General features: G+C 35.5%; 1 protein-coding gene across 3 annotated transcripts in view; it reads right to left on the reverse strand.

Moving 5' to 3' along the window:
* Window positions 1-15,182, reverse strand: part of wdpcp (WD repeat containing planar cell polarity effector) — a 424,187-nt gene that overhangs the window by 123,085 nt on the left and 285,920 nt on the right. For all 3 annotated transcript variants that reach the window (XR_007933616.1, XM_051919684.1, XM_028820594.2), the window contains 2 exons: window positions 4,676-4,809; window positions 250-441 (listed from right to left, as the gene is read on the reverse strand). Coding sequence is in view for 2 of the 3 variants with exons in the window: in XM_051919684.1 (XP_051775644.1) it covers window positions 250-441; window positions 4,676-4,809 (326 nt within the window). In the remaining variant the exon portion in view is untranslated. The remainder of the gene's footprint in view (window positions 1-249; window positions 442-4,675; window positions 4,810-15,182) is intronic.

Raw genomic sequence — 15,182 nt, forward strand, 5'->3', positions numbered from 1 at the left:
ACCCGGACAGATTTATTCAGATTAAAGGAGAAATTAGTTGAAGTGATCTGCATGCGGCTAAGTATTTGATGCATTTTTCTATGTAATTACAGAAAGTCTTTTGAAAAAGCAACCCAAATTAATTTTTATCTCATTAAAAGAAGTGTGCCTTATTTAAAGATTTGCATTGGTTTTTCAAAGCTGATTTACACTTTTAATACACATTTTATCAAATTAAAACATGTCAAAAGAAAAAGACCAATAATTTACCTGAAAGCTATCATTTGTGCACCCCAGTAACACCAGGTTGGCTCTGTCTCTCTCACTGGAAATCGGAGACCAAGGCCAGGCACTATCATTAATTGTTGGCCACCAGCAAATAGCCATATCCTGCAAGCAGTTTAAAGCCAAGTGGCGATCCACCCTTCGTCCAGATGGTCCTGGTAAATCCACATAGGAGACCTGATGCAAAACACACACACACACACACTTGATATTATCCTGTAATTTATATTTCTTAGGGTGCTTGACTCTCGTCGAGCACTGAATATTTCAAGGAGTGAATTCTGTTAATTAGCCGGGGTCCTACATAGACAACAGCTACAATTTATTTATTGACTACAGAGATTTCTAGAGACAATATAAAAAAAAAGGAGATAAAAGTGCTGTCAATTTAAAGTTACATCAATCTTTTATTCATGTATGTATATATTTACTTCCTTTTTGATTATTAATTTACACCAAATTTCTTCATTAAATTACCAGGAAAAGAATTTAAGAATACATTTTAATTAACTAGCATATTTAAAACTTTAATACCCTTATTTATTTTGGTTACATCAAAACAAGAAAAATGACAATTAGCAATGTTCTTTCATATTTTTTAAATATACCTTTTTAACTCTCGATTGCTCTCTGGTATATTAGAATACAACTCTATTAGGCACTTATCAAATGTGTATTTCTTTTCAGAGCAATTTTACTTTGAGATGCACTTGTTTGAAAACATGAGCAGCAGACCATTTGGACAAGGCATGCAGCTTCTCCATCTTTCCCAAAATATATAAACAGATAAACAACTTCACATATATAGATTGCACTGCATTTCCAGTCAAGGAATTAATAGCAGCCTGATAGCAAAAGGAAAAAAAAATACCATCTTGCCTTTGCTGGTCAGCAATAATCGAACCACTTTCTGGGGATTAGGCGCACAGCTTAGCCTACTGGACCAAACACTAGCGAAGGGCAGGGGGTCCTCTTATCAGGAAAATGCTTCTGGAGCCAGTCTCACTACAGGACAGATTGCTTTCATATTCCCGTCTGCACGGCAACAAAGGATGACGGTAATGCGATAATGCCAGAGTGCAATGGGTGTTAAGGACCCAATGCATTTATGTATTGTATTTAGTAAATAATCAGGCTCATCCAAATTGTGATCTCACCACTCAATTGAGGCCATTAAAATGGGGTTAATGCCTTAAAATCCTTAGCTGAAATTTATGTGTACAAATAAAAAAGTATTTTCTGTTTGCACAAACCAAACTATTGCTGACCTCCTTCTAACCTGAATGAACATCAAAGGTAAAGGCAATCTTTGCAATTATGGCATTCCTCACATGTCCAAAATATTTTATTTATTCCTACTCAACAAACACTTTCTTAAAAATTATATTTTATATTGAGTTACTCGTTGCACATTTTTAAAATAATGCATGAGAAAATGTATTTAAATGTAACATTCTTAAGCAAAAGGCACATAAACCTTAAATAGATAGATTGGTGGTAGGTTAGCAACAATAACGGAAATAAGAAAGAAAACGCTTAAAATAAAAATTATAAATAAAAGTACATTAAATAAAAAATAAAATAAAAATATATATTTTAAAATATAATTACAATTTGATAACAAATTCTGAATTGACACACTCAAATGAAAATTTCAGTTTACAATCTGAATTACAATTTCTAGTGAAAACTGCATATACTGATAGATGAGAAAGGAACTATATAACAGATAGATAGATAGATAGATAGATAGATAGATAGATAGATAGATAGATAGATAGATAGATAGATAGATAGATAGATAGATAGATAGATAGATAGATAGATAGATAGATAGATAATGCAGCCATATACCACAATAATTTAAAATATTTTACTAAAAACCCAAACACTTCATTAAATGACATTAAAATATTAATAACGCTTTTGAATGCATGGATACATTTTCCTTAAATAATAGGAATTACTGAGGTTGAAAAAACACAATTATTTCACATGAAATGAACCTGTCGTGTCAAAACAAGATTTTTTTGGGGTTGTGGATTCAGCAGGCAAAACTATTTGGAAAATCTTTGATGGAATAAGTCATGTATTACTTATAATAAAAATAACAAAAATAATAAAAATATTAATCTTGTGCAATAGTGTTCAGGTGCAATTAAGGTCTTATGTTGAATGCTTGTGTTCTACCTTATTTCTTCTTATCCTTTCTTATCCTTTTGTAATTATATTTATTTATATTTTGACACCGTAGGGACTGCACCTAATTTCGTTGTATTTGTTACAATGACAATAAAGATATTCTGATTCTGATTCTGAATAGTAACAGTATTAATATACCTGAAGTATTTCTCCAGATATCTATTTTTATTTATTTATGAATATAACAACAGCAACACCATTTATACATCTTGCTAAAAATAGCACCAGTAATGCAAAGTTTTTAGTAAAAGTGCTGTCAAGAATGAACAATAACAGCAAAAGAATGTCTGAACATAAATATTAATAATAATATATTGAAACCATAAATTTAATATAAAGAGATGTGTGCAATTTCATCATACAGAACTTGCAATCAATATCTGTTGTATCATTTTCATCTTCAAATGCTCACTGTTTGCTCATCAGCACTATCGAGGATCCTCTTTGATGTGTTGCAGGTTCTGCTGACTCTGCAGTGTGTTTCATTTACAATCTCGTAAAATGAATTCAGTCCCATTCACTCTGGAATCTTTTAATTTAGGAGATGGCATTAACTCTAAGGCTGGAAATTTAAAATAAAAAGACGTTCACACTAATATGATAAAAAAGAGTTTTCCTTGACTTTGACTGTAATTCCTAAATTATGTACATTGATGAGCTAATTAAATAACCTTAAATGACCATGGTGCCAAAAATGAAGAGAAAAAAAAAAAAAACGCCTTTAACCATCACAAAAGTAGCTAAACGTGCAACAGAATGTGCCAGATTAATACTGCTTACATTATATTCACAGATTTTTAAGATATCTGAATTGACATTTGAATAATATTCTTTCACAATATTGCCACAGGTTAGTCCACTTGTTTGCTGAGTAATGCATGCAGGGTCCTCCAAAAATTAGTGGACAATAGAACTGCTAATGCTGAAATGTGTACCATTGCCATTGATCTGGAAGTAGGTTGAGATGGTCCTGCCTTGACTGTCAGTCTGCCTATTGGGACATTACCCTGCTCTCACTCAACTACAAGTGTTTGGTCCAAGGAAAACATGCCTCCCTTTACCTCCTACAAGAGGAATGGGGGAGAGGAAGCACCCCATTTCTTTACACAGAGGGATCTCAATCAGAACTCTTTCTTTAAAACCTTTGTGGAGACTAACAATGATCTGGCCAAGAGGTAGCAATCTCAGGCTCCGGTGCTCCAAATACATATAGTTCTCTTAAAGTAGCTAAAGGAAAGCCTGATAAAGTCTGAGACGCTGTTCCAATCTGTTGGGCAATCTGGTAAAAGATCATTTTTAAATGTTTTCTTATTCAATAAAAAACATGGAACTGCTAATAGAAGTGTCTTACTGTGTCCGTTAATTTGTTGCATTCCTTCTAGGATGCAAAATTCTGCATTTTAGCAGATGCTATTTCCATACTACACATTTTTCAGAATATTCCTGCTGTGTAATTTTATATAAGTCTATATATTTGATATACACATTCAGAAGAATGAGGTGGCCCAAAGCTGGTTTATTCTGTATTTCTACAGAAGAGGAAAATTGGCTATGCACTTTCCTGCCACAGTAGGTTTCATAAGAAGAATGAGAGGATGGTGCTGCTCCACTCACTGCTGAACAAGTCCGTAAGAAAATATAAATAAGGGCTCATAGGCACCTAATGTGCAATAGACAAACCTTCCTCATGTGCTAAGTGTGCATTCATTAGTTTTTAGTCATACGTCTAGTTGTAACTGATGAAGACACAAATTATCCACCGAGTTTGTTACTTCCACCCCTCATCTTTGATAGGCAATAAAAGACAAAAACGTGATCAAAATGAAAAACCTCAAAAATGAAGCTATAGATAATTTACTGCAAGCATTTTGACATGTATTATGTTTTGTCAGACTGATTTAAAATTCATTCCTTTACTTAATCATGTGTTTTATCATTAGCATCCAGGCATTCCCCTTATTTCTATTATGTATATTTTTTCTTGACATTTGGATTTGTATTCCAATGCCGTTTAACAAAGCAGACATTTCTTCAATTTAGAACTGAAAGTGATCCACTTACAACCCTGTTAAAAAGATTAACCCCATTACTGTTTAATCGTATCCAGTGCTTAGAAACATACTGCTTAACCTGGATCTCCTAATGGGACTCCTAGAGATACTGAGCACTGGTGGTAATGTAATCAAACAGGACATAAAATTATAGCTACCTTGAGTTCAGAAATTGAAAGCTTTTCCAGTCTTCTGCTCAGATCAGGGGAGCTTTGTTTTTTAGTGAACTGGACATAGCACACCTTATTTTTTTCCAGGAAAGTCAAAATCATGAAAGTGTCGGCGAGCACAACTGCAAGGGGGGAAAAAAGAATGTAAGTGATAAAGATTAAATAAAGAATCCAAATGTGTTGCTTAATCTGCCTGTGCTCCAAATATAAAATATATACACATAAACAACTGCAATACAGCAATGCATTTGTAGAGTGGCTTGGGATTGTATTCACTTCAGATAGGTGCTATACACTATAAACAGAAATTTGGTTACTTCATGTAGCTCTTTAACTATGGCATTCTTGTAGGTGTTAAAAAATAATTAAAACAGTAATATTACAAAAGCAAATCAATTGGTCATGTTCATCCATTTTCTTTTTGTTTCTCAATTCTTTGTAAGACCACAAAAGTAGATACCAAATAATAACAAGTGAGCTTTATCGCCTCTGACTGTATCTGGAGGAAGGAGTATACCGTTCAAGCTGCTAAAAGTTAGTTTTACTCTTCATGTGGGATGCCACTGAAAATAATTCCTACTTATGTAAAAGTGTTTCTTTTGTACTAGCTAGATTAAATATTTTTGATTGAAATATTATCTTGTATGCTTCAGGACGTCACTCTGAGGTTTACATGTTAAGTTTACATATCTTTAACTAGAAATCTAATAAAAATAAATGCCAATTTACAATGAACCAATACTTACATTTCTTAAGCAATACTGTTTTCATTTCTGACATTTCTATTTAAAATATTTATGAAATGAACGCAGTCTTAAGTGCAGTTAGTGCCCAAGTCTGACTACTAACCCTGAACACATCACGTTGAAAAGATCACAAATTTTTCACATTGAAACAGTCAGAAGCTGTATCTCAATTTCATGATGTCTTGTAGCTGCTGTATGTCATAAATTTATGTCTCAGATGTCCAATTCATAGAAAAGTTAATAAATGAAAATATTAATTAAAACCCCCAAACATAATTGAAGGTCTCCCCTATTCTGTTTTCTGTGCCCCATATCTGACTGAACAGTAAGCCTCAGGTGTATTCAGCATTGTTGGACAGATGCACAGATGAGTCCCAGGGGTACACGCCTCCATTCTTCCCAAATAATTGCCTTTAGTTCCCCTTTTGTGGTGAACTGACAATTGCAGGCTGCTTTCAGCGGCAGCCCAAAGCCTGGAGTCTTGGGGGCTTGGGGGAGGGGGATGTGCCAGGTGAAGGAGGAGGAGGCGGCGACGGAGGAAGAAGATGCTTGGATTCAGTCCATGTGAGGAGATGCACATCTCATTGCAATTTGTGGGGTTGCGGTTCTGGTTGAATGCTTCATTATCAGCAACGCAACAAAGATATTTTTTTTTTCACGTGCTTTTTGTTTAGACAACATCAAGCAGCATTTGGCATCAGGCAAGTATTCAAAAAATTTTACATTTGTAACCGTACTTATTGGATTACATGGAAATTTCCCCTTCCCGGATAAATTTGGACAATTGACCACTCCAAGTCTGTAAGCTTTGATATGTGATGGACTGTTAATTAAATTACAACAAAGCACTCAAGATTTTAAAGGCTGCCTTTTAAAGCAACTCAGCATGATTGTTCAAAAGGTCTAAACTTAAGTGATGGTTGTGCTGCCTGACAGCAGAAAATTGACGTGTATTCATTTCAGATGAGAGTGCAAATAATTGTAAATGATGACAGTGCTTCAATCCTGTTTTCAGTACAAATCTGAACTCAAGTCCTATCTTGATCATACTTGTAAATATTAAATCAATGGCAATGTAAATATTAAACAAACGACAATGCAAAATAAAATCAGCTTCACTGTCACTTATTAATTATCGAGTAATAACAGTTTCTACACTGTGCTGCTTATTGATACATTGTAATTTAACAGTAAAAAAAGCAGAACAACAAAGAAATACATACTTTTTGTGTTTTGTTAATTATTAGTAATTGCAAACTGGAGACTGTTAATAATCCAAAAATATACATATATATTATCCAGGGATATATGCTAGAGTGCTGTGTGTTGTTTTTCTTTTCTTTATTCATTCATCCACTGAAACTGCTTAATCCAGTTTTTCGGTAGCAGGCCAGCATAGCGCATCCAGCTGTATCAAGCATAAGGTAGAAAGCAATCCTGGACAGGGCACAAGTCAAATGCAGAGCACAATTGCCCATGCCAGCCCAATTCAGAGTCAAGAATTAACTTTACCCTCACATCTGCGAGACACGGGAGGAAAACCGAATCAGACAAAGGGAGAATGTACAAAGTCCAGGCAGACAGTGGCCAGGGTGGGATTTTCACCCAGTGTAATACAGCCGTGAGGTAGATGCACACAGCACTGTGTGTACTTATTAATTTCTTATATACTTAAGCATCTTTATGAGACATAAACAGTAGGTAGTACAAACATATAAGCAGTATAGTCTTTTGCATTTATCAGTAGTTCTTGAGTTTAGAGTTGTCCATTGACCGATTCATTTTCTAAACCTGCAGTTTTTATGACCCATTTGAGAGGAGTCAGTGTCTATCAAGCATCACCATGCACAAGAATGAAATTAGCTTTGGGAAGCACGTCAGCCTGTCATATAGACACACCAACACTCTTAATGGGTCAGTTTAGATTTGCTAGTTTTGTAATACAAGTGGGAAAAAAAGGGAATACCTGGAAAAGGAAATAGCACTGTGAGAATGTGCAGGCTACAAAATAAACCATTGCTGTCTAGTTCTCAGATTGACATGTGCTGCTCTGACACCATGTTAGGTTCATAATGTCTTATAAATGCAATATACAACAAAAGTATCGTAATTTACAAAGTTCTCATTTTTAGAACAGAAACTGGAGGAATGCCAGCACAAGAAAATGCATCACTATACATCTGCAGTACAAAGTTAATTATACAGTAGTAGTACAAAACACAAGACAATAAAATAGCCATTATCATCAGCTGCAGCATTGAATTAATTCACAACATCCAGCCATTTAATTTCTTCATCCGCTTTCTCTTAGTCCTGGTCAGAACAGGTGTGAGATGGGTGGGCTTGCTCTTTATTTAGAATGTCAGAAGCGAGCAAAAAATACTAAAATAATACAAATGACATCTGTAGTGAAATATAAACATCTGTCGATTTTCTAAAGCCAATTACTTCAACACAGATAATGAGGTAAAGGAGCCACGCACAGGGCGCAAACCAACCCCGGGTAAGACATCAGTCAATCCAGTGATGGACTAACAGATGGACATACTAAATCACTCATGCCATGATGTATCCCAGCTAGATACAAAAATATAAATATGAAACTATAACAACAAGTTAAATTGACCTAAGTAATTAAACAGGGTCAACTATAAAGCTAGAAAAAATAGCAGAGGTCAGTCACGCTACAATCAGTCGGCCTCTCATCACTGCAAAGGTAAACAAATGGGCTAATGTGTTCATTGTGTTTCCTAATACCTGTAGCTACACTACATAACTATTAAAATACATATTTATAGTACCCACAAATACATTTTTTAGAATAATAGCTTCATTAGCCAGAACCAATTCTTGTTGCTTTACTACATGTTAGCAATGCAGTTCTCCCACAGACAAGCTGACATTGTGGATGCTGTTTATTTCACTCAGTTTAGTAACATGCACCAGACATTAGTCTTGCCTCATATCTAATAACCAGTCATTGGAATGCTACTTCAGTACAAAAAAAATCTAAGGGCAATTTCATATATCACTAGTGTTTCATAATGTCAAATATGTATAAAATGTCTGCACTTGAGAAGAACTCACTGGAATAAAGAAAATAAAGTTTTATACTTCTATGCATGTAGCGAAGAAGCATATTATTTATATAACGGCTTAAATTTGTTTTTAATTTTTTCCTCAAGGATGTTGGGTCTATTGTTCAAACTCAATTTTTTTTAGTTACAGCCTGTTGTAGAGTACTGAAATCCTCAAAATGACTTGTCTTAGTCATCACAACCACTTTCTGTTTCTAGTTAAATGAGTCATTTAGGCCTATGTAGCGAAATGCTCATGCTTTTCTTTGAGTCTTTAAGATAAACAGAAGTGTGTTTTTTTAAAGAGTGGTGCTGTTCCTTAATGACCGGTGTGAAAGAAAGTCTTTGCAATGTGCAGCCTTCTCTTATGAAGACACCATTTGACACACTAGCCTTGACCTCAGTACGTTAATGTGCTGAGCTCCTGGTGTTTCTTTTAACCCTCCTGTGTGCAAATTGAACACAGTGTATGAAGTTTTTGCTATAATCAATGTATGTGTTGAAAAAATGCAATGTATATTAAAGATAATTTAGAATTATCAAGGAAAAATTTTAATTCGATAAAGCCATATGATACACAGCTTGAAAAGCAGCCAGCTAAATTAAATAAATAATCCATTGAACTAGAAATTATTTATGCTGGTAACTCAAACAGCCTGAACATTAACTTAACTTGTTTAAAACTGCTGTCCAGTAAATTATTTAATAAAAGCTGCTTATAAAGTAATTAAAATAGAGAAGACTTTGTACATTTAAGATAAACTAAAATCGTCAGGTAACAGTTGCTCTAGACCAGGGGTAGGCAACCTTTTTATACCTACCGCCCACTTTTGTATCTCTGTTAGTAGTAAAATTTTCTAACCGCCCACCGGTTCCACAGTAATGGTGATTTATAAAGTAGGGAAGTAACTTCACTTTATAAAATTTATAAAGCAGAGTTACAGCAAGTTAAAGCATATAATAATAATTACTTACCAAGGACTTTATGTCAGATTTTCGGTAAGTTTGGCAGAATAAATCTTTATAAAACAACTTACTATAATTAAATTAGTCGATTAGTATGTAATCGCAGCGCCGTTTGGTTGCTCCGCTACCGCTCACCATGAAAGCTGGAACGCCCACTAGTGGGTGGTAGGGACCAGGTTGACTACCACTGCTCTAGACAAATGTTAAGGAGTTTTGCAACCAGGCTTGTAAGCCATCATAGATGCCTGTACAGTAATCCCTCCTCCATCGCGGGGGTTGTGTTCCAAAATCCACGAAGTAGAAACCATATGTTTATATGGTTATTTTTATATTGTCATGCTTGGGTCACAGATTTGCGTAGAAACACAGGAGGTTGTAGAGAGACAGGAACGTTATTCAAACACTGCAAACAAACATTTGTCTCTTTTTCAAAAGTTTAAACTGTGCTCCATGACAAGACAGAGATGACAGTTCTGTCTCACAATTAAAAGAATGTAAACATATCTTCCTCTTCAAAGGAGTGCGCATCAGGAGCACAGGCTGTTAGAAACAGAGAGGAAAGCAAACAAATCAATAGGGCTGTTTGGCTTTTAAGTATGCGAAGCACGCGGCACAAAGCTGTTGAAGGCGGCAGCTCACACCCCCTCCGTCAGGAGCAGGGTATGAGAGAGCGATAGAGAGAGAGAGACGGAGAAAAACAAAACAGTGAAAAATCAATAGGTGCCCTTTGAGCTTTTATGTATGTGAAGCACCGTGCAGCATGTCGCTTCACGAAGCAGCTGCACACAGAAGGTAGCAACGTGAAGATAATCTTTCAGCATTTTTAGACGAGCGTCCGTATCGTCTAGGTGTGCGAACAGCCCCCCTGCTCACACCCCCTACGTCAGGATCACAGATAGTCAGCGCAAGAGAGAGAGAAAGAAAAGTAAGTTGGGTAGCTTCTCAGCCATCTGCCAATAGCGTCCCTTGTATGAAATCAACTGGGCAAACCAACTGAGGAAGCATGTACCAGAAATTAAAAGACCCATTGTCCTCAGAAATCCACAAACCAGCAAAAAATCCGCGATATATATTTAAATATGCTTACATATAAAATCCGCGATAGAGTGAAGCCGCGAAAGGCGAAGCGCGATATAGCGAGGGATCACTGTATATATAAAAAATCTCCTCTGTTTCCAATATTTAAGGAGCTTCCTTTCCCTATATATCTGTAAAGTGTATGACCTCAGCTTATACTGGTGCGTCTATTTGTTTTTAACTCTTGAGTCAGTGCTGTGTTTTCATTGTCCATTTTGACTTCTGTCTATACAAGACTTCCAGGCCTATAGCACTAGCACCCACGCCTAAAAATTCAGACAACGTAATTCTTCTTCAGTAGATCGCAGAATATTCCATATGGTTGTGTAAAATTGCATTTATGGTTTGACATGAAGTTACTTCAAAAAGGGCTTTGGAATGTCTTATGGAGTGAAGATTTAACAAGCACCCTGGTTTTCATACCTCTTGGTGAAGGGTTAAAAATGTAATTACATGTGTATAGCACTTTTCTAACTACTCAAAGCACTTTACTTAGACAATGGGGAGCCACTTCAACCACTACAAATATACAGCATCCAACTGGATGGCACTTTTGTGCCAGGACGTTCACCATGCATTGGTTATTACGTTGTGAAGGGGTGAGAAAGATAGACAATTAGAGACAAGGGATGATTAGATTAGACTTTGTTAATACCATGGAGAATTTCAGATACATTAGGCAGCAGAAATATAAAAAACAATGATACAGACTCGCAGGAGAGATAATGCAGCCAATCAATCAATTAATTGATAAGTGAATAAAAAATAAAAGTAAACTTAATGAGTACATAAGGTGGAAGCATTGAATTGCTTGATAGCAGTGGGTAGAAAAGACCCCCAGAGGTGCTTCTCAGCACACAATGGTGGAAAGAGCCTGTGGCTAAATGTGTTCCAAGAGAGCACCTCCTGGAGGGGATGGAGGGGATTTTTCATGATGGCAGTTTAGTCAGGACATGCTGTTTTCGAAAGATGATGAGGGATCTTTTATGAATCTTGTTTTGCATTTTATTCCTTTTCATTTTTATTTTTCTTTAGTTTGGATTGATTTTGAAGTAAGTTGTTGTATCTGTTATATTACTATTATTATTTGTCCGATTGTGTAGTATGCTGGTATAATGTTCTGCTTTTTGGAAATAAAAAAAAACAAACAAATTAAAAAGCACCCAGACAATTGTTTTCTCAGCCATCATTTCTCCCATCTCAGCCATCATTACATTTTCTTTCTATTTTTCTCAATGATACTAACCCTGCTTTGTTGGTGTTTAAATAAGTTATTCTTGATTTACTCAGAATGTTCTTTTGCCTGCAGTTTTTGTTAGAAACAAATCTGACTAGTGACTTCCAAGTGGCTGGCAAACCCAGAGACATTCTGAGTCTACAAGCAGAGGGGGACACCAATCTGCTACTAATTTAGGTGTCTTCTGTTGTGTTCTGTTTTTTTTTTTGGTTATGGTTTGGAAGGATTTATAAAACCATTTCAACTTAGAGACTATAAAGGCTTGTGTGCTGACATGATAAAATCACCATAATTAAATTCATTAAAATTCCATGTCAAAATTTCACCCATTTTCTGAAATGGCTTTTTAATTTCAGTTTATGGGAAGCGAAACCTATTTGTGCTGCAATGGGTGCAAGGCAGGAACCAACAACAGGTATGATTTCAGTAAAGTGCAGGAATACATCAGGAAACAGCAGCACATGAGAAACAATTCACAAGTGAGAAGGAAGACATTTTCTACAGAGCAAACCAGCAATATACTTCCTATCCGTTAGCTAGCAAGTAAGGAGCTGTCCATCATTGTTTCAGCACTCTTTGCCAGTGGGCACAACCACTCTACAGGAAAGTAACATATAATATGGGCATTGTTTAGGAATGTTGAACGTGCAAAATGAAACCGATCAGTGAAAACCCAAGGGGCTCATGGCTATTGGTCTTAGAGTTTCCTGTCAGTAGTTTGTCAGGCTGAGCTTGAGCACTCTTGCTTATAAAGTTTCCATCTCCCGTAAACCTAGAATGTCTCTGTTAGTGCTAAAAATAATTAAATGCACTGCAAATGAAATCTAAGCAAGTGTTAAAGTGTTTATATCGTGACATTAAATCTTGTTTTCCTTATTGTAAGAATTATTGACTTATCAAAAATTTCTATTTACGATTATATAGCTTATTTTAAGAAATCTTGTCAATTTTGCTTGCCCCTTTGATAGATTTTTTTTTTTTTTGTAAAATAAAAGCAAAACAACTCCCATTTAAAGTTTTTTGTCTATTTTTTGCATATGCATTTTTTGCAGTGGGTGCATTTGTAGACTCAGAACATGGTATAACATGGTATTAGTACATAATTAATTTCTGTTTCACTCTTTGCTTGTGCCCCATTAAAATGTCATTTATTAGCGTCTCAACTTTCACCTACACAGTTTGTGTGTGTGTATGTGTGTCTTAGATGGTACATACAGTGGGATATGCTGCTGTTAAAACAAAAGGACTATAAAATCCTACAGAGGACAACGAGTAAAATCAGTATTTCTGTAGAAAACTAAAGATTACATAAAACTGCTGTGTTATCTGCACTCCATATTTTTCACTTGGGATTATACTGCACATGCACACTGGCCATGTGTTGTAACAGACATATCATTTTAGCAGTTTTACATGCATACCATAATTAGTTATTCTGGATAATATGTGATCAGGGAATAAAATCCCTTACTGTTTTCAAGCTCTGTGTTCTGCTGGTAGTTCAGTAATCTTTATGATTATTAACTGCCACCATCATGGTGCTGTACAGTAATAAATTTACTATATACATATAATATATACATACATACATACAGACAAACATATAAACATTTGCTTTGTTACAGTGTCTTCAAATGTCTTGTCTCTTGTATACTGAGCCCAAAGAGGCGAGGCCACCGGAGTACGCAACTTAGCCCCACTGGAGTAAATTGAGAAGCTGACGGTCTTGCTAGTCTGTGATTTCTGAATTTGATATATGACTCTTGTTTAAATTTCCAGGTTTTGACCCCTGGTTTGATTATAAGGTGCTGATATTTGACTTACTGCTTGATTGTTTTGTTTACTTTATGTTTGCCTTTAGGGTAAAACCTATTTTTATTCTTTTTCTTAGATTTCCTTTCTATGTCTCTTTTTTTTTAAATTCTTTATAATAAATATTAAAAAAAATCTTCAAGGAACTATGTTGATTTTCTTGGACGGTTATTTTTTTTTAGTTTTCACCCTCTTCTGTTTTAAGTTTAAAAATGTATCTAATTTTAAGGTTGTGTAAGCCTGAAAGCCAGCCTTTTAAGTTTGGGGGTGAGGTCTTTCAAGTGCTTTCAGACAAGGAATAAGGGCTAGTTTGGCATTTGAGTAAGTTTTTGAGACCTGCTCCCCTTTTTTGCATCTCCTCGTGGAAGGATTTCACAACATTCTCTGAAATACCATATTTACAAATCTCCGTAGGTGTGTAGTAGCCACTTGTTAAAAAAAGAAAAAGCACTGTACTAATGTTTTTTACTGAGAAATCTGTGTGCTTGCAGGCCTTGTTGTCAACCCAAGCTGACAACAAAACCAGCTCTAGAATTATGGCTTAGGCCCATCCACACTACTACATTTTTATTTAAAAACACAGAAATTGGGTCTCTGTTTTCACATTTTCTCAACAGTAGCTCAGCATTTTCAGCCTCTAAAAATGAAGACTTCTGAAATACTCTCCAAAACTAAACTCTTTCATAAACACAGCATCAGTGTTATGATATGGATGGGTGAAAACTGAGTTTTTTTTATCTGAGCCAGATAACTATAAGAATCTTCACCAAGCAGCTCTGAAAATGTCTGCTTTGTTTGGGTCTCCATACCTCTGTGAGTCTGACATGAATGTCATGAAATCAAAGTTCAGAACAAGACTGACAGACGAACATTTAAATGACTCCATAAGAGTGAACTTAAGTGGCTCCAACCCCATCATACACCTCTCTTGTTGACTTCATGCAGTGCCAGTCATCTTACTAACTAAAAAACACATCACACATACAACTGGACATGTGAATGAAGTGAAACAGTAACATGTAACAAAATGACAAATGAATAAGTCATATCTGTGTATTTGGAATCGCATTGTTTTGTTTTGACAGCATTCATGTTTTAATTCAATGGTGTGAGATACACTAGAAAATGCAGACATACAAAATGCACTTGCACGTGAACTACATATTTTTTGTGATATTTTACTGCAAAATGTGAGATGTGGACACCAACATTTTGTAAATGTTCAGGCAAAACAAGCTTATTCAGTTTGTTTGGGTTGAAATAAGCTATGAGAATAAACATTAGAAAACATGAGTAGCTCTCGGCAATTTTCATTTTGTAAAAGTAGCTCTCAGGGGAAAAATGGTTGGAGACCCCTGGTTTAGAATGTAACCAAGATCACAAGAACAAAGGACAGAGACACAAAAGCACAATGCAGTAAAGCGAAGATACAGACACAGGCACGCACGCATTTATTTATTTCCTCTATTGAGTTAGTTTTACAAGTGTTGTTTGGTACAGGATGTACTCCGATTTGACTGCTTATAATCAATCATCTTGCAAATGAATATAGAGGTGATCACTTTTCCTTTTTTAAGTGA

This window comes from Erpetoichthys calabaricus, chromosome 15 (genome assembly GCF_900747795.2).
Source record: "Erpetoichthys calabaricus chromosome 15, fErpCal1.3, whole genome shotgun sequence".
Lineage (NCBI taxonomy): Eukaryota > Metazoa > Chordata > Cladistia > Polypteriformes > Polypteridae > Erpetoichthys > Erpetoichthys calabaricus.